This window comes from Neodiprion virginianus, chromosome 5 (assembly GCF_021901495.1).
Source record: "Neodiprion virginianus isolate iyNeoVirg1 chromosome 5, iyNeoVirg1.1, whole genome shotgun sequence".
NCBI lineage: Eukaryota > Metazoa > Arthropoda > Insecta > Hymenoptera > Diprionidae > Neodiprion > Neodiprion virginianus.
Genome location: NC_060881.1, coordinates 15,799,379 through 15,823,112, shown reverse-complemented (window position 1 = coordinate 15,823,112; position 23,734 = coordinate 15,799,379). Strand labels below are relative to the sequence as shown.

Sequence of the window (23,734 nt, the reverse complement as noted above, 5' to 3'; positions counted from 1 at the left end):
TTCCGAGGCTTCACCCCGACAAATATATGTATTCTGGCGAAAAAACTAAAAACGTGATCAAACAAGCATCTTGTACGCTTCAATCGTGTCTCAGAGATTTCACTCGTACCGCACCAGTTAACGTTTGCTCGTGACAGTGATCTCTTCGAGGCTCTCGTGGTGTAATAAGCATATCTTCGCATATCTTTTTATAATAAATAACCGATAAATACCTCTTCATTCTAATAATCCGTGTTGAGTGAATATTAATGGTAAGTACCAAAATATTTCTACTTTGTTGTCGAATTTAATATTTGATACAAAATAAATTCAAGAAAAAGATGTTGACCTTCACTGTTGTTTTTGTATCGAAATACCATAATAGATTGTGTGTGTGTGTGTGTTTTTTATTAATTATGGAAATTGAATAACATTCCGACAGATTTTTTGTCGTGGACAATTTAAAGATTCAGGATTAAGAGTTGTAAGTGTTTTGTCGGATTGATTTTAAGTTTCGCTTATATAGAAGGAAAGACGTTAAAAAGCCACGAGTACTCCAGGTCTTATGTAAATTTATCAAACAATACCAAAGAAATTGGAGTGCTGTGCGAATGGTATGATTTAACGTTAGAAAAAGTCTTAGTTCCTGCCGATGGATGTCCACGGTTATATAAATATTAAGGTGCCGCTGACCTGGCATGTCCTATATACCAAGAGAATATCTTGAAAGTTAACACTCGGTCACCGCCGACTCGGCACCACTCACGTTCTTCGTCTGTTTTTCGCAGGCTGGCCATCCGATATTTAATTTCAAACTGCGAAAGGTCGAAAATCGAAAAAAGTCCTTAAAGCTTATCACATTAGGTGTGATCACCCATAAAAATTCAAATTATTATTCATGGACGATTTGACAGAGAATGCCCCATACATTAAATGAAAACATAATCGTCGTCGTCGTCGATGCAATCATTTTTCGGCTTTTCGCAGGTTAAAATTAAACATGGGATGGCCAGCCTGCGAAAAACAGACGAAGAACGTGAGTGGTGCCGAGTCGGCGGTGACCGAGTGTTAACTTTCAAGATATTCTCTTGGTATATTTCGTGACGTCAGAAGCGGGGAAATCGCCCGCACAAATCCTGATAAAACGGGGGTACGAATCTGACTGGGAAAATTTTCAACACATAGCTTGAATAAAATTGTACGTCTGTATCTCAGTCACTACTATCGCAGATCACTGATAACGTCTAATAAAAATAATGATGAACTAAATAAAATCACGTCGCGTCAAACATGGCCGATCGGGCTAGCGACTTGTTGAATATTCACCGCTTGTACGATATCAGAATTTCTTTCACTTTTGCCAGGGAGATACCGACGTACAAAAACACACAGGTTATCCGGGAAAACCTATAGCACCAGTCAGTTTTTTGTAAATATGGCACGATTTGTGCGGGCGATTTTCAGGTGACAGGAGCCCGTTCTAATGCACGAGAAGTCTGTAATTTAGTTCAACGTTGAACCTCCAGATGCGCTGTAGTCGACCGAAGCGGTACCAGATGGTAAAACGACATGGTAATACGCACACGTCCTATGTTTCTGTTAAAGCAACAATCTGCAGTGCCGACGAGAGCATAGGCTTTCAGGTGGAACTCACTCAGAATAATCGTTAGATTTTGAAATTCGTGCATATTGTAAGGCATCGTTTGGAAATGGTAACATCAGTTTACAATCGCGGTAACTATTCGTAATCGCACGTAGCCCGACTGTACGTGAACGGGGCATTCCATGCGAAACCGACCAACTCGTGACCCCGTCCAATTTTGATTCTATTGAAAATTTTACACTTTCTTGCACCTGCCAAAAGCAGTCTTTCTGAAATATTTTAGATGTTTGTCTCAACCCATCCAAACACCATAGATTTATCAAAATATCACACAATTTTTTTTTAAATGCTCATGGCTTTTCCAAAACCCGATATTAAAATAACATACTGTTTCTTTTCTCGTTTTGAGTCGTAGTTCCGCAAAGAAAATTATTCTTTTTTATTTTATTGAAGGGTTTTGGGGCATTCTACATCGAGTACGTACCACTTAAGTCTGACTTTTTTCATCGATTTGATAGAAAATCATTAACAAAAACGAAAATACCTGTCCATTAATTCCTGTTCGTCGAAAAGGCAGATATAAATGGCGAATAATTTACATAGAATGCCCCATATACGCTCCGGATATCCTCATCTAATAGTAGCGTCGATGTCCGCAAAATTGTCATACTTACAGATTATTGACCGAAAGAATAGATGCGGCAGTAAAATAAATACCGAAATTGCAGGAAACACGCAAGTATAGGCGTGAGGGTTTACGGTTGAGATAAAAAATTGTGCTCTTGAACAGACGATTATTTATTTATTTATAGAAAATTTGGGAGAGAGGGGAGGGGGTGGGCCGGTTGACAATCGTCCGAGCCTGTTTTAAAGATTACCCTAATATATACGCGAAATTGTTTCTGAACCGGATGTGTTTAACAATAGTAGAAATACATCCCGCAAAAAATCTATGTCACTGTACATACATACAATTACTGCATACAATGGTTCAAGATTCGTGGCAAATATTTTACAGGGTCGATCCTTGTTAAAACTCTGATGAAGATTTGCTTGCCAATTTTTTCTGTTTTTAATTCTCAACAAATAAGGATTTCATACTAAAATTTGCTTCGTTTCATTTGTCAATTACGCCTAGTTCTGAATGATGCTACCAAATTTTTTTTTTACATTAGACGAATTACCTGAAAGTTACTTATTTGGTAGAAATCGTTATAAAACTACATACCGTGACTTCTCGTAGATGGTATACGCTACGGATACGCTAGTGAGTTTTGGGTTGGTTCCTGCATTGTATACGACCTACGAAAAGTCAGGGTATGTGTTACTGCTGTACATCAAAGTCCGTCACGGTCAATCATGCGCCCTACTGAAAATTGCTACGAAAAACCATAAAAAATCATTCGAAGACGTTAAAATTTTTTACGGATTCACTGCAATCCTATAAGATTTTACAGAAATTTGGAACTCTCGAAGGAATCAACTTCTTCGGATTCCAAGTACTATCCCTCCTTTTTTGAAATTCAATACCACTCGTTTATATTGTGACGTTTTTAGGCGTTACGTTAATAAAATATGGATCCGCGAGTTTACTTATTATCGAATCAAAAGAAATCAAGAGCGTGAATGAAATATCGTGAAAAATGCTTTTAATGCAAGATATGTGTTTCTCGTTTAAAGTCTGAAACAAGACTGTTTTTACAATAATGTTGGTTGGCGCAGCAACCTTATTCTTTTTAAAGACATAAGAAGCTTATAAACGTCTTTTATCTATGCCGACTACTGGATCATTAAAGAGGGGGCAAAAGGGGTGATTTCACCCTTTGTAACACTACTCCCCCCCGAGGAAAAGAGTCGTCCCGACTCGGGAAACATAAAACAATTATAAAAGTGATCTAGCAGTCAGTGTTCAAAGGCGAGTTGAAGCTGTGGCTCTAAAAATTTAAGAACTTCCTTTTTTACTATCTGGCATTTGCCCACAGTCTCAAGGTAAACCACAGAAAACCTTGAGCAGATAGTTGAGCGTTAAATAATCTCAAAAATTTATGTGCCATGTTTTTATAAAGGTAAGTGTTATTAAGTGTTATGTATCTTCATGAAGGATTGTCCAAACGAAACAGGTTCGGGTGGAATCATCGAGGCAGGAACCGAAAATTCCGGGACCAAACAGGATAAAGGCAGATTCCTTTTTGAAAATTCACACAGGAAACAGGGAAATAGATGGGTGACTGATCCTAGTCTTCTTTAGAAACAGCACACCCTAGAGTTTTGGAAGGACAAATGTGAGTGATGGTATAACTAATCAAATTCACTAAGTGAATTTGGGAAAATGCACGAATAAAATAAATTGAATATGTAATCAAAAGAAAAGAAACGATCTTATCTGAATCATTTCCGTGTATTTCTTCAAAATAAGTCCACCAGTCATCCTCAGGAATCGGGGAAGATTGGAAGGAAAAGGCTGTGTCAAATGACCTGAAAAAGTGCTCACAAAAACTGACACTTAAGGTTAGTAAAATGTGAAAATCAAGCAATCGCTCATCGACCTCGAAAAATAATCGTGGCTCTTTTCACATTAATAAAAGAAACCAAAGCCTGTCCGTTACAAAACTCGATTCCAGAGAAGAAGTTTCTAGAAAGAAACAATCGAAGAAAACAAATTTCAAATTGATTAGCAACGCAGAAATAACAAATCATTATAAGAAAAGTAGTCGTTAAAGACAGTTCTTTTTCAAAAAAAAATGGATACAAAAGAGCATACTTCCATGAATGCGGCTATGTTGGTAAAAGTATTCCTTTTCGAAAATCTAGAAGAACTTAGCGAAATAGAAAGTTCTAATTATTTTAACTCTCTATGGAGAGAGATGTCCTGCGGCCAATTAAACGCAGTTTCCGAAAAAGGAAGAAGCGGCTTCCTAAGCCAAAGCTGCTTTGAGTCACAGTGAGTACATCTCATATCGAATAACACAAATAAATTATAAGAAAATAATTTTTGTTTCAATCATTTCTTTTTAGCTCTAAACCCGAATTTCTTCTACAAGAAGTCTCCCTTCATCTGACCTTTGTCAAAGAAAAAGCGCTATGTCGCTTATGCAGACAAAGTCTTTATGACATAATAAAAAAAACGGAAGGATGCGAGGAATGTGATAATGTAAAGGAAGAAATGAAGAAAATTTTAAATATTACTCGCCATTTCCCGTTAATGTAGTTTAATTTCAAAAATTAAGTTTGGTGTTTTTTTTTTTTTTTTTTTGTTAACCAAATTTTTTTTTTTTTTAAGAATAAAATTCTTTCAATATTAAATTCAAAGGTTTAACTTTGTCCGTGTGTCATTGCAAGACAGAAATTAGAATAAACTTGGTCGGCTGTGGATTCTGCATTGATAACCAAAACAGGAGCCGATAAAGAAGAGAAGGTTTGTTTTACTAGCCAATCTTCATGAACCTCATGAATAGTTCTGAGTAGCTCTAAAGAAATACTCGATTCTTCCTCACGAGAACGGGAACTGACTCGAGCAAAAGAAGTTTCTGGGGAAACTCGCAAATAAACAATCAAATCTACTCTGAGCTCAGACGAGCGAATGAGAAGATCAAAATTTTTTGTCAATAAATGAGATTCGAAGTCGCGAAAATTACCTAACCTTCGACGAGCTTCTACAAAACAATTGCTACTGAATATCGATCTTTCCATCACCTTTACAGGCAATGAATTTGTCTGCAGATGTCTATCTAACATAACCATTTGAGCGAAATGTTGAAAATAATAGCAATAACGATCTGGGTCTTGATACATCAAATCTAGAAGATTAATTACAGCTACATTTCGATATTCTTCAAGAGGTTCTAAAAGTGTACAGACCTGGCGATCTGCTAAAAACCTCTTGGTGAAAGTTGTTTTTCCGCATCCGATATTTCCTTCAATAATAATCGTAAGCGGTCGAGTTTTACTCAAATGAATTCCGAAAGGTAAATTCTTCTCCCAATCGATGACCGACTGTAAAGAAGGCCAAATCGATCACAGTCATCAAGGGTGTTCGTTTGAAGATCTAACCTCGAAGGATGTCCCTGGTCTTGGAGAGATTGTTCCAGGTTGATCCTCTTCAAAAGGAGCAAGACGATCCAAGTGAACCACTTTCTGACGCGAATGAGGAGATCTTCGGATTCTATAAACAACATCATTTATCCGGTTAACCACTAAGTAAGGGCCTTCCCAATTTCTTTGTAGCTTTGGACATCGTCCTTTCTGTCTTCGAGGTTGAAAGAGCCAGACAGAATCTCCAGGATTAAATTTTAAATCTCTGGCTCGAATATCATAACAAGTTTTCAATTTATCTGAAGCCATAGAAATTCTATTCCTAGCAAAGTGATGAATTTCTTCTAAACGTTGTTGTAATGAAAAGGCATAATCTGTTTGATGCTGTCTTCGCACAGGAACAGGGCCTTTCTCTAAATCTGACGGAAGTCGAAGATTTCTTCCAGTAAGCATGAGGGCTGGCGTCTGTTTCGTCGTCTCGTGAATCGCAGATCTGTAAGATAAGAGGAAGAAAGGGATCCAGGAGTCCCAGTCTCTCTGATTCTGCTCTACGAAGAACGACAAATATTGTAGCAAAGTTCGATTCAGACGCTCTATCATGCCATCAGATTGCGGATGCAAAGGAGTTGTACGAGTTTTTCTAACCCCTAAAATATGAGTAACCTCTTTCATTAAGGTTGACTCAAAATTTCGGCCTTGATCAGTATGAAGTTCTAGAGGAACTCCGTGTCTGCAAATAAACTCTTTAACGAATGCCTGTGCTACAGTAGAGGCTTCTTGATCAGCGAGAGGAACCACTTCAGGCCATTTAGTAAAATAATCAGCAATAACCAAAGCATATTTATTTCCAGAATGGGTTATCGGAAGAGGTCCGAGAATGTCCATCGCTATTCTTTCAAATGGAGCTCCCACGTTATAAATTTGAAGAGAGCTTTGTCCCTTCGCTCGAGGTCCTTTCTTTGCCGTGCAGATTCGACATCTTCGACACCAATCTTCAACGTCCATCCGGCAACGGGGCCAAAAATAGAAGTTGCGAATTCTGCCTAGAGTTTTATTTGAAGCGAAATGTCCGCCTGCAGGAGAATCGTGATAAAGAGCAAGAATCTCTGGAACTGGTGACCTGGGAACCAAAAGTTGCCACCTGATTTCTTTCAAGTCTGCAGATTCCCATTTTCGGTATAAAATTTCATCAATTAAAAGGATAGAGTCCCATTGAGCCCAATAAATTTTCAAATCTGACTCGGCTAAGGATATATCCTGCCAGTCTGGGCGAGTTTCTGTTTCTTTCCAAGACTTCACTTGATTCAAAGTGTCGTCCTCTTGTTGTGATTTTCTCCATTCTTCTTGGTTATTTTCGAAAGAAATCTTCCGTATTTTAAGAGAGGGGTCACGATTTTTCTCTAATCGTGCACACTGTTTACACTCTGGCATTTCCTCGCAGGGTCTTCGAGAGAGAGCATCGGCGTTTCCATGATGAATTCCTGCTCGATGACGAATATCAAAATCGTACTGACCGAGCCTTTCTAACCATCTAGCTACCTGGCCTTCGGGAGATTTAAACGAAATTAGCCTCCTGAGAGAAGCATGATCTGTACGTATCAAAAATCTCCTGCCATACAAATAATGGTGAAAATGTACTACGGTCTTAACAACAGCTAAAAGCTCTCTACGAGTGACACAATAATTCCTCTCGGTTTTACTCAAAACTCTGCTGAAATAGCTTATCACTCTCTCTTGACCTCCCTGAATTTGTGACAGAACCCCGCCTATTCCTGAAAGAGATGCATCCGTATCTAAAATAAAAGGAATTTCGACCTCTGGATAAGCTAAAATCGGCGAAGAAATAAGATTTTCTTTTAATTTCTTGAAAGCCTCTTCACATTCCGGGGTCCAGTCAAAAGGAATCTTGATTCCGGTTAAATGATGGAGAGGTTTAGCTATACTAGCGAAACCTTTTACAAATCTTCTGTAATACGTACAAAGGCCTAAAAAGCTTTGAACTTGTTCTTTATTCTTAGGTGTTGGCCAAGAAGAAACCTTCTCTATTTTAGATGGGTCGGTCTTCACACCTTGTGCTGAAACGATATGTCCGAGGAAGCCTACTTCTTTCTGGAACAGATGGCATTTTTTCGGGCTCATTTTCAGACCTGCTTGCTTCAACCTAGCGAAAACTTGTCTGAGATTTTGAACTTCTTCTTCAAAGTTCTTGCCAAAAACGATTATATCGTCTAAATAAACGAGGCATATTTTGCCAGTGAGCCCATGGAGAACAGCCTCCATCATTCGTTCAAAGGTAGCCGGGGCATTACTCAAACCAAACGGCATAACCTTGAACTGCCATAATCCTCCTAAACCCGTAACAAAAGCTGTTTTTTCTTTATCTAGAGGATCCATTTCGACCTGCCAGTATCCGCTCTGAAGATCTATGGTGCTGAACCAAGTTGCACCAGCTATCAGGTCGAGTGTCTCGTCGATTCTGGGTAGAGGGTAAGAATCTTTCTTCGTTATATCGTTCAGCTTCCTGTAATCGATACAAAATCGTTTGGATCCGTCCTTTTTGTTAACAAGGACGATTGGTGAGGCCCAGGGACTAGACGATGGTTCAATAACATCGTTCTTTAGCATGTCTTCCACAAGCTTCTTAACCTCTTCTCGGGCGTTGAGAGCGAGTCTTCGAGGAGCTTGTTTAATTGGTGAACTTTCTCCGACGTCGATCTTGTGCTTGACAGAAGTACATCGGCCCTTATCACCACTATATTTGGCGAAAGAATCTATAAACTCTAGCAAAAGAGATTTAAACGATTCTGCCTGAGCTGAATTTAACGAAATCAAAGATTTCTCAACAAGGCTCTGTAAATGCGAAGGAAAACGTTGTTGCAAATCATCCTCCGAAAGTTCTATTTCTCTAATTCTAGGAGGAGTCCAATAAATTCCATTCCTATTTGTACAAAGAGTTATTTCGCGATTGTTTGAAACTAGTGAATTTCTCTTAGTCGAGATAACACAGTTATGAGCTGTAAGAAAGTCTATTCCCAAAATACCTTCATCCTCTATATCTGCTATAAAAACCTTATGTGGAGAGTCGATACACCCAAAAAGGTTAATTTGGACAGTAGCCTGTCTCAAAACCGGGGTCGTCTCTCCAGTGGCTGTTCGCAGAGAAAAAGAGGGAACAATCTGGTTATCGGATTTAAAGAGATCCGATCGAACTACGGTTACTTCCGCGCCCGTGTCTATTACCCATAGACAATCGACGCCATTTACAGTACCGCGCGCGTAAAGACCAGACTGTCGTAGACTTCTAATTAAAAATTGCTCTCTAAGAGGGCTTTCACTACTAACAATCTGCGATGATTTTCGCCCTGACAAATCATCTAGAATTAGTTTTTTGAGTGAGTTCCTGTTGAAGAACTTGATTGAGGATTTGCTTCCCCTATTTCTATATTTTTCTTACGCCAATTATAAGAATTTGGATTTGAGCCTTGCATCGGTTTTCCACTAATTTTTTTAATTAGGAAACAATGATTGGCGTCGTGACCTGTTTTTTTACAAAATATACAAGTCAAGCTAGTTTGATTTGTCACGACCACGTTTTTATTTATACGCTCGTTTCGATGGTTTTGAAAAGAACCTCGATTTCTTGATTTAAAATTGTTACCGGTATTTCTATTTTTATAATTTTGAGGTTTTGGCTCCTCCGAGTATTCAAAACTCTGTCTTCCTGAGGTGTTTTCGGACACCTCAATCCGACGAAGCTTGTTCAGCCCAAAATATTGCTTTCTCATTGCCTCCACCTTTGGCCGTTGCCTCCCGCAGAGAAGTGAGGCCCGACGTTCCAACGGCCATTTTAATCTCTGGATCATTAATCGCATTCAAAAAAGCTTGCGTTGCTAATAAATTACGAGATGGCTCGTGATCCGGTAAAGCTATACGAGAAAGCCGTTCGATACCTTGACTAAGAGACGCGAGGTCTTCGTCTCGTCCCTGTCTTCTTGTCTGTAATTGTGCCGTATACAGTTTCGTCAAGTGGTCATTTCCATATCTCAATTTGAGTGCAGAACTAAGTTTCTCATAATCGGAAATTTCTTCCTCAGACAATGCCGTTAAAACATTCAAAGCCGGCGTTCGAAGACAAGAGGCAAGACTGTGGGCCCTCATGGCGGAGTCCCACTGATTATGTTTAGCAATCGTATTAAACTGGCGTTCATAATCTGCCCATGGAATCTTTCCGTCAAAAATTGGCGGTTTTAAAGGATAAAGAGATTTCACGTTAATCTAAGAAGCAACCTCAGGAAATCTCGAATTATTTAATTGGCTCAAATGAGAGTATTGAGGCCGAACCTGTGACAAAGACTCGGAAAAACCAGCCTCATTATTTACTCTATTTCTACAAACTGGGGATTCAACTACTCCCCTAGTAAAAGGCACAGACCTTGAATCTCGAACATCCTGGATTCGCCCTGGATGTCGGATTTCTTGTACAACGGGAACAGGAACAGGCGAGGGAACAGGAGAGGGAACAGGAGTAGCGACTCTAGAACCCTGCGGTGTAACAGCCGGTTCTCCAGTGCCACTCATTTGATGAACGGACTGAAGAGCTGCCACAGTCGTCCGAAGAAGGTCTTGAAGATTTTTTTCTGAACGCTCTCGAGCCTCTCCAGTCATCCGAAGAAGGTCCTGAAGATTAGCTTCTGAACGCTCTCGAGCCTCTGCTTCTCGCCTCCGATGTTCTTGTTGTTCTTGAAGCAGCTGGATTAGTTGTTGTTGATGTTGAGGAGCAGCTTCTTGTTGTTGTCTTGCCGCTTCTTGTTGTTGTGTTAAGATCTTTAACAGATCAATTTGAGAGATTGTCGAAGGAATTGAAAGAGGGTCCACTGAAGGTGATGGAATCGTTTCAGGGACCCGCGGATTCTCCATAACGAAAGGTTCTTCTCCGCTACTTTCTCTTCGACGTGAGCGCGTCAAACGACTGCTACTCATAATTAAAGTTCGCGCACTGAATTGACTTATTTAATAAGAACTCAAGATCCCACTTCTGACACCAATGTAACGTTTTTAGGCGTTACGTTAATAAAATATGGATCCGCGAGTTTACTTATTATCGAATCAAAAGAAATCAAGAGCGTGAATGAAATATCGTGAAAAATGCTTTTAATGCAAGATATGTGTTTCTCGTTTAAAGTCTGAAACAAGACTGTTTTTACAATAATGTTGGTTGGCGCAGCAACCTTATTCTTTTTAAAGACATAAGAAGTTTATAAACGTCTTTTATCTATGCCGACTACTAGATCATTAAAGAGGGGGCAAAAGGGGTGATTTCACCCTTTGTAACAATATTATAATGCTCCCTTTAGTTTATTGAATGTGAAAGAGTTACGCTATGGATCGTTCCGGCATTGACGGCGTAAGTCGAAAAAAACGTAAGTCGGGGTGCACGTTTTATACAACTGTATAATGTATACATATATATTAGGGTGGTCCTTATTTAGGTTGTTGACGAATTCCGATAAGTGCGCCCCCTAGACACGTTTGAAATAAATTAAAAAAAATGTGTGCGAAAACGGAGCGCTGTAGTCCAATTAGAAGACGTGCCTATAAGCTCGTTTTGTTTTTCATTTGAATAACATGGGATTTTCAGACTACTTCAGTCATTATGTTTTTGAGTTGTCCCCATGAATGCAAAAAATTCTTTTTTCACATAAATCTGTTGTTCATGGATCTCGGAATATCGTAAAATCTTTCCCGATCCAGAAAAACAGACGGCGATCAAAACATTTTAATTTTAATTATTACTTTTTAGAAAAGTATAAAGTATAAATGATGTGTTTTTAAATACACTAATTGAAATACATATTTTTTCCCACATGTACAATTATTTTTTTTTACAAACTTATGACGTAAATAAGACTGCCTTTTAATTGGTGAAATACTGTCAAGCACCAAGCGGCTAAAAAGAGGTATTCTCACGTTGATCAATTTGCCGTCGTGTATAATATCAGGGGGATGGGGGACGTAAAGGTTGTGATAACGACTTGTGGAAAAATATACGCGTAGTTGTACCCATGAACAACAGATTTATGTGAAAAAAGAATTTTTTAAAGCATAATGATTGATGTAGTCTAAAAATCCCATGTTATTCAAATGAAAAACAAAACGAGCTTAGAGGCACGTCTTCTAATTGGACTACAGCGCTCCGTTTTCGCACACATTTTTTGTTCATTTATTTCGAACGTGTCTAGGGGGCGCACTTGTCGAAATTCATCAACACCCCAAATAAGGACCACCCTAATATATATATATATATATATATATATATATATATATATATATATATGTATAAATACTCACCAGAGATAATCATGTATGTACCTCATAGAAAACCTCTGAAGAAGAATGAGAAATACTCTTTATTTTTGAAATACAAAATGTTCGAGCACAGTCGTCTCACGACACAAAGATTTTTTTTTTGTCGCGCACATTCACTATCCGTAGACTGAGCGAATAATCGAATTCAATGTAATGCACGGACGGAAAATAAACATGTCCATTCAAGTTTGCGACAGGGAGAAGCGGAGTTGGGGGGGGGGGGGGGGAGGGCGACCGATGGCGTAACTTCATAAAACGTTTCAATTTTGTTTCAATCGTATTTTTCGAACATATTCCCAAATATCTACAAATGGTGAATGGTGATATTTATGAAATCATTTTGAAAATACTTCGTGCTGTGTAAAACTAATATTGCGTGATATGTTCTAATGTATATGGGACATTCGTTTACAACCGAACACTTTTGTGACCGACACATTTGTGATTTAGCTGAAATTATTTTTTGACGGGTTCTGTATCGAAAAAATAGGGATACGTATTCCAGGATTTTTTATTTCACATATTTCGTAAAATAGAGGGGATCGAAAGTTTGATAATTTTTTGGCTTGGATGACTCACTTTCAAAAATTCATAACGCCGGTTCAATTTGAGCTGGAAAGTTCGTTTTTTTAATCTCAAAGCTAATAAAATAAACTTTATTACAACAATTCTTTCATTAACGATTATTCCGAAGTTTATACTGTTATAAACAATTAATATGTTTCAATCGATTTTCAACAATTACCTCAACCTCGTAGCGAGTTCTTAGCACAACCACCGTATTCTACGTCAAATATTTTAACCATAACGTATTTTTAATTGATGGAGAAATTATTATTACTGGAGGAAAAGAATTTATCTAGCGCGGCACGTGACATCGGCGCGTGGGTTCCATTGCACGCCTCATAATCTTGCCTCGTATCGTTTTCCTCTGTAATATAGATGATTACTCTATATTTTTAATTGAATAATATTATTTATTAGCATATAAGACTTTATAAAAAATTTAACAAAAAAATAATAAAATAAAAAATATTATTGTGGCAAATAAAAAATTAATTTACCAAGATTTTAATACATTATTATTAGTTAATAAACACCTCGTTCTGCATTACGTCTTACAATATTTACATTCAATTTTAATATGTATAGTATTTTTCGTTTAAAAATTTGTACAACCGTTTTTTTTTTTTTGACACAATTATACAAATTTTCAAGAATAAATGTAAATATTGTACGACGTACTGCAGGATGAGGTACTTATTAACTAAAAATAATGTATTGAAATCTTAATAAATTGATTTTTTATTTGACACAATAATATTTTGTATTTGATTATTTTTTGTTATATTTTTCATAAAGTCTTACTTGCTATTGAATATTATTATTCAATTGAGAATATACAGTAATCATTTATATTACAGAAGAAAACGATACGAGGCAAGATAACGAGGCGTGCAATGGAACCCGCGCGCCGATGTGATGTGCCGCGCTGGATAAATTAATTTTTTCCTACAGTAATAATAATTTCTCCATCAACTAGAAATGCGTTATTGATAGATAATTTGACGTAGAATACGATGGTCGTGCTGAGAACTCGCTACGAGGTAAAGGCAATTGCTAAAAATCGATTTAAACTATTAATTATTTGTAACAATATAAATTTCGGAATAATCGTAAATGAAACAATTGTTGCATTAAAATTCATTAGCTTTGGGTTAAAAAACGAACTTTTCAGCTCGAACAGAACCGGCGTTATGAATTTTTGAAAATTAGTTCTCTATGCCAGAAAACACCAAATTATCAAATTTTCGATCCCCTCTATGTTACGAAATATGTAAAATAAAAAAACCCTCGAATACGTATCTCTATTTTTTCGATATAGAACCCGTGAAAAAATTTTAAGCTACATCAAAATTGTGTCGGTCGATTTTTATCTAAATCTGTCCGATTCGACAAAGAATGTCCCATATTCAAGGGTGTTTAACGGTACAATAAATTGAATTTGCTATATTCACCGTAAAACTATCAAAATAATCAGTTCGGTCGTGATGCAATCGCTACACGCATGACGTCATCATTTGAATGCAAAATTCGAGTGAATCCTGTTGGTATGGTTACCGACTCAGATTCAGGCCTTTTACCAACCACGTTTTGTCTAATATTGTGTTGCGCTACTCCCCGGTGGAGAGTACCACCTTCGAATGGTTTGGAACCGAGGAAACTTACGCAGAGGGCGCTTCGATCGATTACAACTTTTAGATCCAGGTCAGCGGCACCTTAAGCAATATCACCTGACTATGCCATCTCCTATTATAAATGAAAAAAGTTTAAGTGTTCATGACAATATTTTTAAGAAAATAAAAAAATTCTTCTAATATCTCAAATAATCTATGTTATTGAATGAGTATCCACGTATCCTGAACCATATATCAATTAATTTCTATCTATAATAATTAATCAATATTTATTTCTCATTTTCAATCTAGAGATCGGTGATTCTTGAAGTTTAGGTATCATTCGTAATGTTAGAAGTCAGGAAAAATCATATGAAATCGCGAGTAATCTCATCGATTCAGGCGTTACGAAAATCGCAATCGAAATCACAAGAAATCAATTCCTTTCGGAAATCGATGAACCACGGAATAAGCGAGTGAGCAGCCCCTCGCTCTGTAGTCTGCCCTTATCGTCCGCGAGTCAGCAGATTCTTCTCTAACTCGCGGCTAGCTTGCCTTCTACATCCCGCTAAACTCTGCAGATCCATCCTAGCGCTCAAGCAAGACACCTATCCTTCTAAACCAAAACCACACCTTTTTCCCTCGACCGACTCTTTTGCATTAACTACTTGATCATAATAAACAATCATATACTTCAAATCGTTTACCTTCCCTTAAAACCGATCGCTTCCTATTCCATTCACTTCCTGCATTGGGAGTAGTAGCGTGCGAGTGCATAGTCGACGTGAACGGATCCTATAATAGCCAAATAATACCTTGGCTGGGCGTGGAGTAAGCTCCGATTACCGCTCATCGGAGCCTACGCATTCTACCCCGTAACAGTTCGATATAAATAGTTTTTCAAAAAGACTACACCAAAATTTCGCTGTTTTTTTTTTTAATTGCAAATTTTCCATAGAAAATCTAATTTTCATGGCTTCTAATCACGATATTTTGAAAGAGCACCCTTGAAAATAGTCGGGTAGCAATTTTTATTAAAATGCCATTGTCCTAGCGTTGTTGGCAATCGGTCAAACATGACTATATGTCATTTGTCAAAAGTGTCAATTCGGGCGTTAATGGGTTAAGTGCCATGTTTTTGTTATTTCGATTCTGATAATTCGCGAAAGGCGAGATGATTTTTGTTTGATTTCTTTTGGAATTGCTGTAGCATTATGAAAACTTTTTGTTTTATTATTTTTGTCTTCTGTATCGCTGATCTTTACAGAATATATCATTTTTGTTTTAAATTAGCGAATCGCGTCCTTCCCTCTCTCTCTCTCCTGAAATCACCCACCCCCTCGCCACAATACTGAACGAGCAGAGGCAGAGCGATAAAACCGAGAAAGGTAAAGTTCGAGTAGAAATCTGTGCAGTGATGCACAAAAATGCACCTGGCGTTCAACCACTTTAATTACGTCTTAATATCTGACCAGGGCTCATCGCAGGTGCCAAATTATTGTACATCTGGATTCGCGGTCGTCGGTTACTCCGGTGTTACGTTCCGAGAGGAACGTTTCGAGTCGACTCTGATTCGCCGCGTGATTTAAATTGTTCTCCTGACTTACGTAGTTGGTGTATGTAAATCTCGGGAATCCGCTGATCAGCTCCTCAGATCTTCTCGTTCAACTCGCCTACAATTCTGAGAGTTTGTTAGGTAGGGCTCGTGCCAACCATCACTATGCGTGATTGAAATAATTATTTATGACAACACTTGGGTTAATTACACATTTATTAACGGTCTCCTTCTGGTTCTCGATGGTAGGTTTACAATCGTGGTACAGATTGGTGTTAATCACTATCGCAGTGACAAACTGATAACAAGTCTCGAAGGTTCTGAATGATTTTATTCTAGGATTTCGGTAGAGATCTGATCTTTTCTCTATGATGTCTGAAGTTCTTCTCATTATTCTGTTTTTGGGAAGGTTGACTTAGAGGGAAAATAGGAGGAGTTCAAAAGGAGTCGCGGTTTCTCGCGGGTCTCGGATGATTGGTTGAGGATGATGAAAAAATTGGGGGTAAGGTTTCTGGTTCGTGCGTGGGATCTCGGTGGTGGATTGGCGCGAGATGGTTGGTTAAGAGAAGCAAGCGGCGAAGCGCTGACTGGTCTTGTTTTCGTTAAAATAAGGGCGCTATCCTGAGTTCTGGGAATAGGGGTTTCTTTCTCTGTGAGCTATCCGTGATTTCTCTTCCCACGTTTCCGGTGTTTTGTCTTTTTGGTTATCTTAACTGTTGCAGGTTTATTATTTTGGGTTATTACGGTTGAATGGGAAAAAATATATATATAACATGTATGTTATGAATTTGACTGATGAAATAACGGTTAATCTAGCGTGTAAGGACTGTTGATATAAGAATTTGGACGTTGTGATGGTAACTATGTGCGTTGGTATTAATCTACGACTATCGGTAAGAGCACGTAGGGCTCTCTTATGGTAACTGCACGCTGGTCAGGTAGAGCGCAGAGAGGGCGCCGCCGTGGATACCGGCTGGCACGTAACACCAGATTGGTGATCGCGTAGAGAAATTTAGGTTACAACTGTAATAGCAACACTTTCTATCATAGGACTTGTCTTAGGGTCGTTATTGCGCGATAAAAAAGTATTAACTGAATCTAAAGGTTAGTAGTGGGATAATTTAGGCTGATGGTAAAGATTTAGTACTCACGAAGAATGCTTTGTTTTTTCTGAAATTGCCGTGAAAAAGCGGCAGGGTATAAACGACGGGTTAGAAGATAGGTAGTAGCTTGGGATGGGCCAAAGAATGGTTTCCGACGAGGGTGAAGACTGGGTATGGGTTTCTGAAATCATATTTTGATGTTTAAGTGTTTCCAGAAAACAATTCAGCCAGGTATAAAGTGAAGGAAGGGTCCTGGACGAGTGTAAAGACAAATTCATTTCACGGTTTTGTCATTCCATGGATTCTCAAATCACATGTAACAGTCGTCTCAATTACCGTTCAAATGAATGTTCGAAATTTGACACTTCTTCAGAATTTTGCATATATGTGCAGTTAAATTTTGATATGCTTGTCGTGTACTCTTCAATATTCCGATCTATGTATATTGACAGATGAGACTGGTCCCATAGTTGATCAGCGTATTTTAATCCCTAAGAGCTCTCTTTTTGTATTCAACAGTTATCTTGCATTGTTAAGAATATAAATAATGGATTTTTCTATTCTGATTTACTGTGTCATTATCAGCATCAAACCGTGAGTCTAAGATCTTTGGCAATACTTCGAAAATGGATATATATCGTGCAGCTACCAAGACAAAATGTTTTCCATCGACGTTCAGTGACATTCTTATCACAATACCTATAAAAAACGGGAATAAACACGTTTCTTGAAATTTTCAGGAATGATGAATTAAAAATTCTGTTGGGATGTATGAAGGACTTTCTTTTATGATTCAATTGCAGGAAATGTTGAAGGGTTTAAAGATTTACACATCACGCAATGTTCGTTCATAAGTGAAAAAATTAAACAGTTTTATTTATGAATATTGAAAGCTGAGTGTATACAGGGAAGTTATTTTACATCTTGCTATTTTTTTCCTTCAACCATGATTATGTGGTACCCAAATTTCGTTTTAACCGGCGGGTCAGTGTATACTGGAGTACCAATACTCGATATGGGCAATGCAAAAGCTGCCTCTTGAAACGGCCCAACCATAGAGCCGCGAGTCATCCAGCCCAGATCTCCCTAAATTCAGTCAATCATTAGTGAACTTTTCTGATACAAAAAATTCTTGGTCACAAATTCAAAAACACGGAATTCAAATCATTTGTAGTTGCTAATTAACCAACCATCAAGCATTGGTGTAGGTTTATACATTACAGATGCACAAGCAGGTGACCGAAAACGTGAATGAATTTTGGGAATTTATACATCGACAATCAATTATTCGGTTCGATTGACGTTTGGTTTATTCATATCTCGATTGCATGGAATATTATAGAAAAGTGTATTCTCTCGTTTTTCACATAATGTGATTTTTTGTACCGGAAAAAACTTCTTTAAACTTGTACTTATTGGATGAATTCAATCAATTGTAGCTGCCGTTCGACGAATAGAAAAAATTCATAATGATTATGTACAATTAGGCTAACGATAAACCAATATATCACAACTATACAAATTTCCCATGGAAGACAAAAATTTCGAAGTATGGGATAGTGAAGAAATCGGTATTCAAATGCTAGTTTATAAGTCTATTTACTAGTAAATCATCTTATAATTAGTAAATTTAGCCATACTTAATAGTTTGACATTAATCTGGTCTTTTTGTAGTGTGAACAACCTCAAGTCTTATCTTTAGTTTTTTAATAATTTGGTAATACTAATTCATGACTATTATTATGACTATAATTTGATTGACCTAATTTTTCAATTTCGCTGAATATAATACTAACTCAGCATTAAAATAGTGGCCTGCAGTTGCAGTTCTTGAGGAAAAGAGGCACGTGAAGGCAATATTCCGAAACAGTAGCAAAATAGAAACATTAGTGTCACAATAGAAAGCCTTCTAGTACCTAAAAAAGTAACGAGCTTAATGTGAGAAGAATTATTAGAATATCACTCATACATTTGGAACTGTCAACAAATATATGATGATTATTCTTCTATCTAAGTACTCATGAAAACTTATGAGCGCATTGTGAGAAATAAAACTCGATTTTTCCTGACACTTTTGGTCGTAGTACGGCGAACGTCAGCTAGCTTTGCGAGACTAACTTCAAAATGGTATATGTCCTACTTGGGCCGTAAAATCTTACGACTGAGGTGCGAACAACATTTTTTAATCGAGTATACCGTATACGTAAAGTATCTGCCTTTTCGGTAGTCTTTTTTCGGCCGTACAGTTGAACCTTATTGTTAGGCTTACAAAAGTACGACTTTACGACCGATACAGTATTACCGTACATTTGTGGACAAAATTATCAAGTATTATTTACTTGAGGTTCCGAGTATTCATTTGAATGAAAATTCCGCGGCTTCTAGAGCACAATTGATTCTTAACAGAATTTTTCGCTAACTATGGCAAAAAGTTACCTACTTCTAACAATTCCTGATAAAACAGCCCTAGCCAACGAGAAAGCTCTACAAAACAACGATGTAAGTCCATTTATAGTCTCGAACATATGAACGTTCGGAACATAGAGCACATTGAATATTGAAGTTCGACACTCGTATAAAAAAAGTATGTGGTCTCTGTAGATAGACGTAATTTTTTTTAAGGTGTAAAATACTGTTCGAGGCCAACAAACTTGCCTGCCTAGTTTGAATTTTCCTAGTCTACCGCCACCTTGACTGAATATTCTTTGGGTAGTAAACTACAAAGCCTTGGGATTAAATAAAATTCTTTAATATTTCATCACCACTGGAATGTTAATATTGATTCCAAATCGAATTTTTTTTACCACAGCACCCAGTAAAGATTCACGAGTCATGACGAGTGAAACTTGAAGAGTTGCTTCTTTGCACTGAAAATCTAAGCTTTGGATTCTTTTTCACTGTCAATGAAGAGGATGTCAAGGGATAGATGATAATATTTGACTCAAGACCTCAAAATTAATTCTTGGCAATGATTCAGCTTCTGTTTAATAATTCATGCTGCATTCATAGGTAGGAAAGTAGACACACAGATCTTAGACCTTTAATAAAAAGTTCAGAAATGGACCTTGAGTAACTAACAAACCATAAATTTGAAACTTTCCATTCTGTAATTTCAAACATCTATTACAGATAATTGAAATAATTTTGGAAGATAAGAACTTCTTTCAGATAAAAGTGGGTTTGCTAAATAGAGAACTAGTTAATAAAATAAGGTTGAAGTTACTGACGTTAACATGAGAGAACTTTTATTTTTTTAAATCTTTTCTTGAAGTTTTTGAATGTCTGAATGAGTTGAATGTGCATGATACTTTTGGTTTCATTTGTACGTTTTAGTGAATTTCAAACATTTTTATGAAAAGGATTTAATGCTTACACCAGAGCGAGCTTTGTCTTCACTGTAGGTAGCGGCTACTTCGTTAAATTTTTGGCCAGCTTTGAGTTTGTCCATTGCCTCTAGAACCTTGGATTGTTTTTCACAGAGAATGTGCCTTACCTGGGATGATATTCATTGGTGCATATATTAAATAGGTATTAATATATTATACATACACACGACAATTAATTACACAGTGATATACTATACAAATATACAGCAGTTCATTTTGAATGATCATTTAATTTGTGGTATCTATGCACATCTTGTGATTTGAGAGCCTTCGTCAAATGACTGACATGAATACATAACCAGCGATCAGATAGCTTGCACATTCATTTCTATTGAAAATCCACTTGTGTGATATTCACGTTCATTAGTAATTGAAATTCACTATTCTGATTATTTTGTAATATATGATTATTTTATACTATATGATTATTTTGTTTTGTAAGTCTTCTCAAGTGAACATTTGAGATTGTAAGATTCATTGAATTGCTAGTCTAGATGTCAGTCGTACGAAAAAAAAAAATGCGCCATTTATTGTGAATTGGTTAATATAATCACTTTGACTGCGGCCCCCCCTTTTTTATTGCTATCTCCCTTCTCGTCTTCATTTCCTCCCTTCGATTTTCCAGCAGCATTTTTTTTTGGAGGCATTATAATGATTCACACACCACAAAACAAAAACTTAATACAAGACCTATATCACTCCAGTATAACCTCTAACTGCTTTAAACATACATTGTTCGCATGTGATGATACCATAGGCATAGAGCACACGGGTGCGTTCCAAAACTAACTGACGACGCTGAAAATTCCCTAGGCAGAGGCAGTGCTGCTCAAGGGTGTGTTCCGACCACGGTCGTATACACGGGTCTGGGCACACCAAGGTCCTATATAACGCAGCGTGACCGTTGTAACATCCGACCAGAACGTCGGTATGTTTTATGGACTATTATTATTGCATGTCACTTTTATCAACTAACCAAACTGGAAGTACGCAAATCTTGTAACCATAAGGCATTAAAACAGCTGTCTAACTATTTGGAATATCCTTCGATGAAAATAACTATGAAATTGACTAACCAGAGGTTAAATACCATGTTACGAGACTCTCGCACTACAAAGAGCTATAATATTATTGTACATTATTATATACCATTATCATATTAACACCATAATTAACTAACACCATTATATCCAATTATTATATAACACTCGACAATGCCATTTGCGCATTCGGAGCTGAGAGCTACACTATAAGCAATTTATGCTATACCATATAGCCTGGAGTATACAAGACTCTAATACCATAGATATGTGTATAAGCTATATAATGTAAAGATAGATGCACTGCTGCAATAATTCATAAAACCAAAGACTGCAAAACCTTTAAAACCGTGAATACCAATTATCCAGCATGAATTATACTTTCCTCCGTAACACCGTATTGTAGGCAACACGTGCAGCGTTTTGAAAGCAATGCAGATCTCTAATGTGGAGCCATACAGAGCCCCATCTGGAGAACACATTAGGAAACTTGACGACGAAACGATTGAAGGTAAATCAACTCACGGATTGATTCTGTAAGGCGAAACAACCAAACAGAATTACAATAAATATATCAATACACTAATAATCAACCCTTTTAAGCGAACAAAGCTTGTACCAGTTTTGAGGTAAAACATAAGAAAACACATCCCTAGCTCCTTACAGGTATTGTACGACACCAAGAAATAACTCAAAGATGTATACGTGGCAACGCCCAGTAACAGGCAACCAACAAACATGAGAACAACATTCTAATACCTTCCAAGCCGATCTATATCAATATAAGAATTAATAATTACAGAAGAGAATTATATACGAAAGCATACATGTAAACCTGCTCTAAAACTACGAATTATCAAATTGTTAAATACCCTAAACCTGTTGAGATTGTTATAACACAAACACCTAAAAATACTCGTAGCAGCGCAATCCTAATAATATTAAGCAAATAGCAACTATGTCTCATAAACAATCGCTATTGTACTACAGGCGAATAACGATAGTAATCAATTATGATACATATGCAATTCTACATATTTACACGCTATAAAACGAACAAAACGACAAGTAACCGATATGGTAATCTTAATACATAGACTTTGTAACGAACAGGATAGTAAGAATATTTAAGAAGTAAACTACAACTAGAACCCAGCGCATCGTGAACCCGAAAATAGACACGGCACTAACGTCCACCACGAAACATGGGTCATCTTTAGCGCACGTGCACTGAGATCACCATATTAGGAAATAGCTGCTAAAACCGGCCCAGGTCCTATCGTCCACAGGGGGAAAGAAGCACGGTAGCCAAGGGGGGCTTGCTGCCCCAACATCAAAGCCCACGCAGAGTGGAAAATTACAGCGCAATGACCCTACGCCTATATAACCGCACCAACACAGCGTTATACCATATGTAGAAAGCTTGCAATATAGTAATAGTTAAAGAGCTAAGAGCACGGGCGAACATGCGGCGAAGATGTCGTGCCAGAATTTTAATTCCTAGAAAAAGGTGGATGGTGCGCAGAAGTTGACAAAAGCTAAAGAAGAGGATTGTTCTGCGCAGTGATTGATACCCATAAAAACGGCGACCGATCATCGGATCGTCCTCTTGGTTGCAACCACTAGATTCGTTATCTTCTCCCGGTATAGTCTCGCGGTGAAATCCTTTTGCCTTATGCATTCAAACTTTTCCTACGACGTTACTTTTTCCAAAAATCCATCAAGCTTTCAACTCCATTTTGGCACATTAATTTAAGATCTTACATCTAAGTAACCCCGTTGTTTGTGACTTGAAATATCGAACTTATAAAATAAATCCAAGTTAATCAAAGTATCCAAATATATTAAAATCAGTTATTCCGTTAAATCCTCTCACCAATCTACGCTGCAATTCAACATATATAGATTATTCTCAAATGGTAAGATAACTAATTAAATCTTTCATCCAATAATTACTCGTTCCTCGGTTCGTTCGATTAGAGCGATAGAATGACCGTTGTCCGGTGTATTTCAATACTTTATCGGTAATTGGTGACCCAAACTACTGATGTGAGTCTAACTGTAGCTGTGTGAATGATTCGAGTGTGTAACATCTGGAAATTTCCACCAGGTACCGTACCGATGTCACACCGTGCCTGTGTTTCTCAATTTGTGCACCAAAGACCGGAGCGCTACAATCTCCGAGGCCGGTGTGCAACAAAGAGAGAAATATAGGGCAGCCGTCTGTTTCTCCGTGCGCTTGCGTGCTAGGCTTGCAGATTTGTATGATGTTTTGATGGGTTATTTATTCTAATTCAGATCATAATTAAGACTCATCATAACAAAAAGGTTACTACAAGTGCATCAATAGTAAATTGAATTCAATCCGTAAAATCGAATCGCGAATTGAGTGAACTGGCGAAAGAGGTTAACGGGTTGTAAATAAAGAAACAGTTGCCGCGCATGCGTACTAAGTAGGCTCCTCCCTCACTAGCGCTAGCGGCGAAAATTTAC

The 23,734-nt window shown here is 37.5% G+C and overlaps 1 protein-coding gene across 2 annotated transcripts; it reads right to left on the bottom strand.

Moving 5' to 3' along the window:
* Positions 1 to 17,658: 17,658 nt before the first annotated feature.
* On the bottom strand, positions 17,659 to 21,036 carry LOC124306089 (peptidyl-prolyl cis-trans isomerase NIMA-interacting 4). 2 transcript variants are annotated; one of them, XM_046766254.1, is made up of 3 exons: positions 20,933 to 21,036; positions 20,189 to 20,308; positions 17,659 to 17,901 (listed from the first exon to the last, which is right to left on the bottom strand). In XM_046766254.1, exons 1-3 carry the CDS (start codon positions 20,960 to 20,962, stop codon positions 17,743 to 17,745), a joined length of 309 nt encoding a protein of 102 aa, XP_046622210.1. In that variant the 5' UTR covers positions 20,963 to 21,036; the 3' UTR covers positions 17,659 to 17,742. The 2 variants fall into 2 exon arrangements, with proteins under 2 accessions (XP_046622210.1, XP_046622209.1); XM_046766253.1 differs by lacking the exon at positions 20,933 to 21,036 and adding an exon at positions 20,756 to 20,926.
* Between the last annotated feature and the right edge of the window lie 2,698 nt (positions 21,037 to 23,734).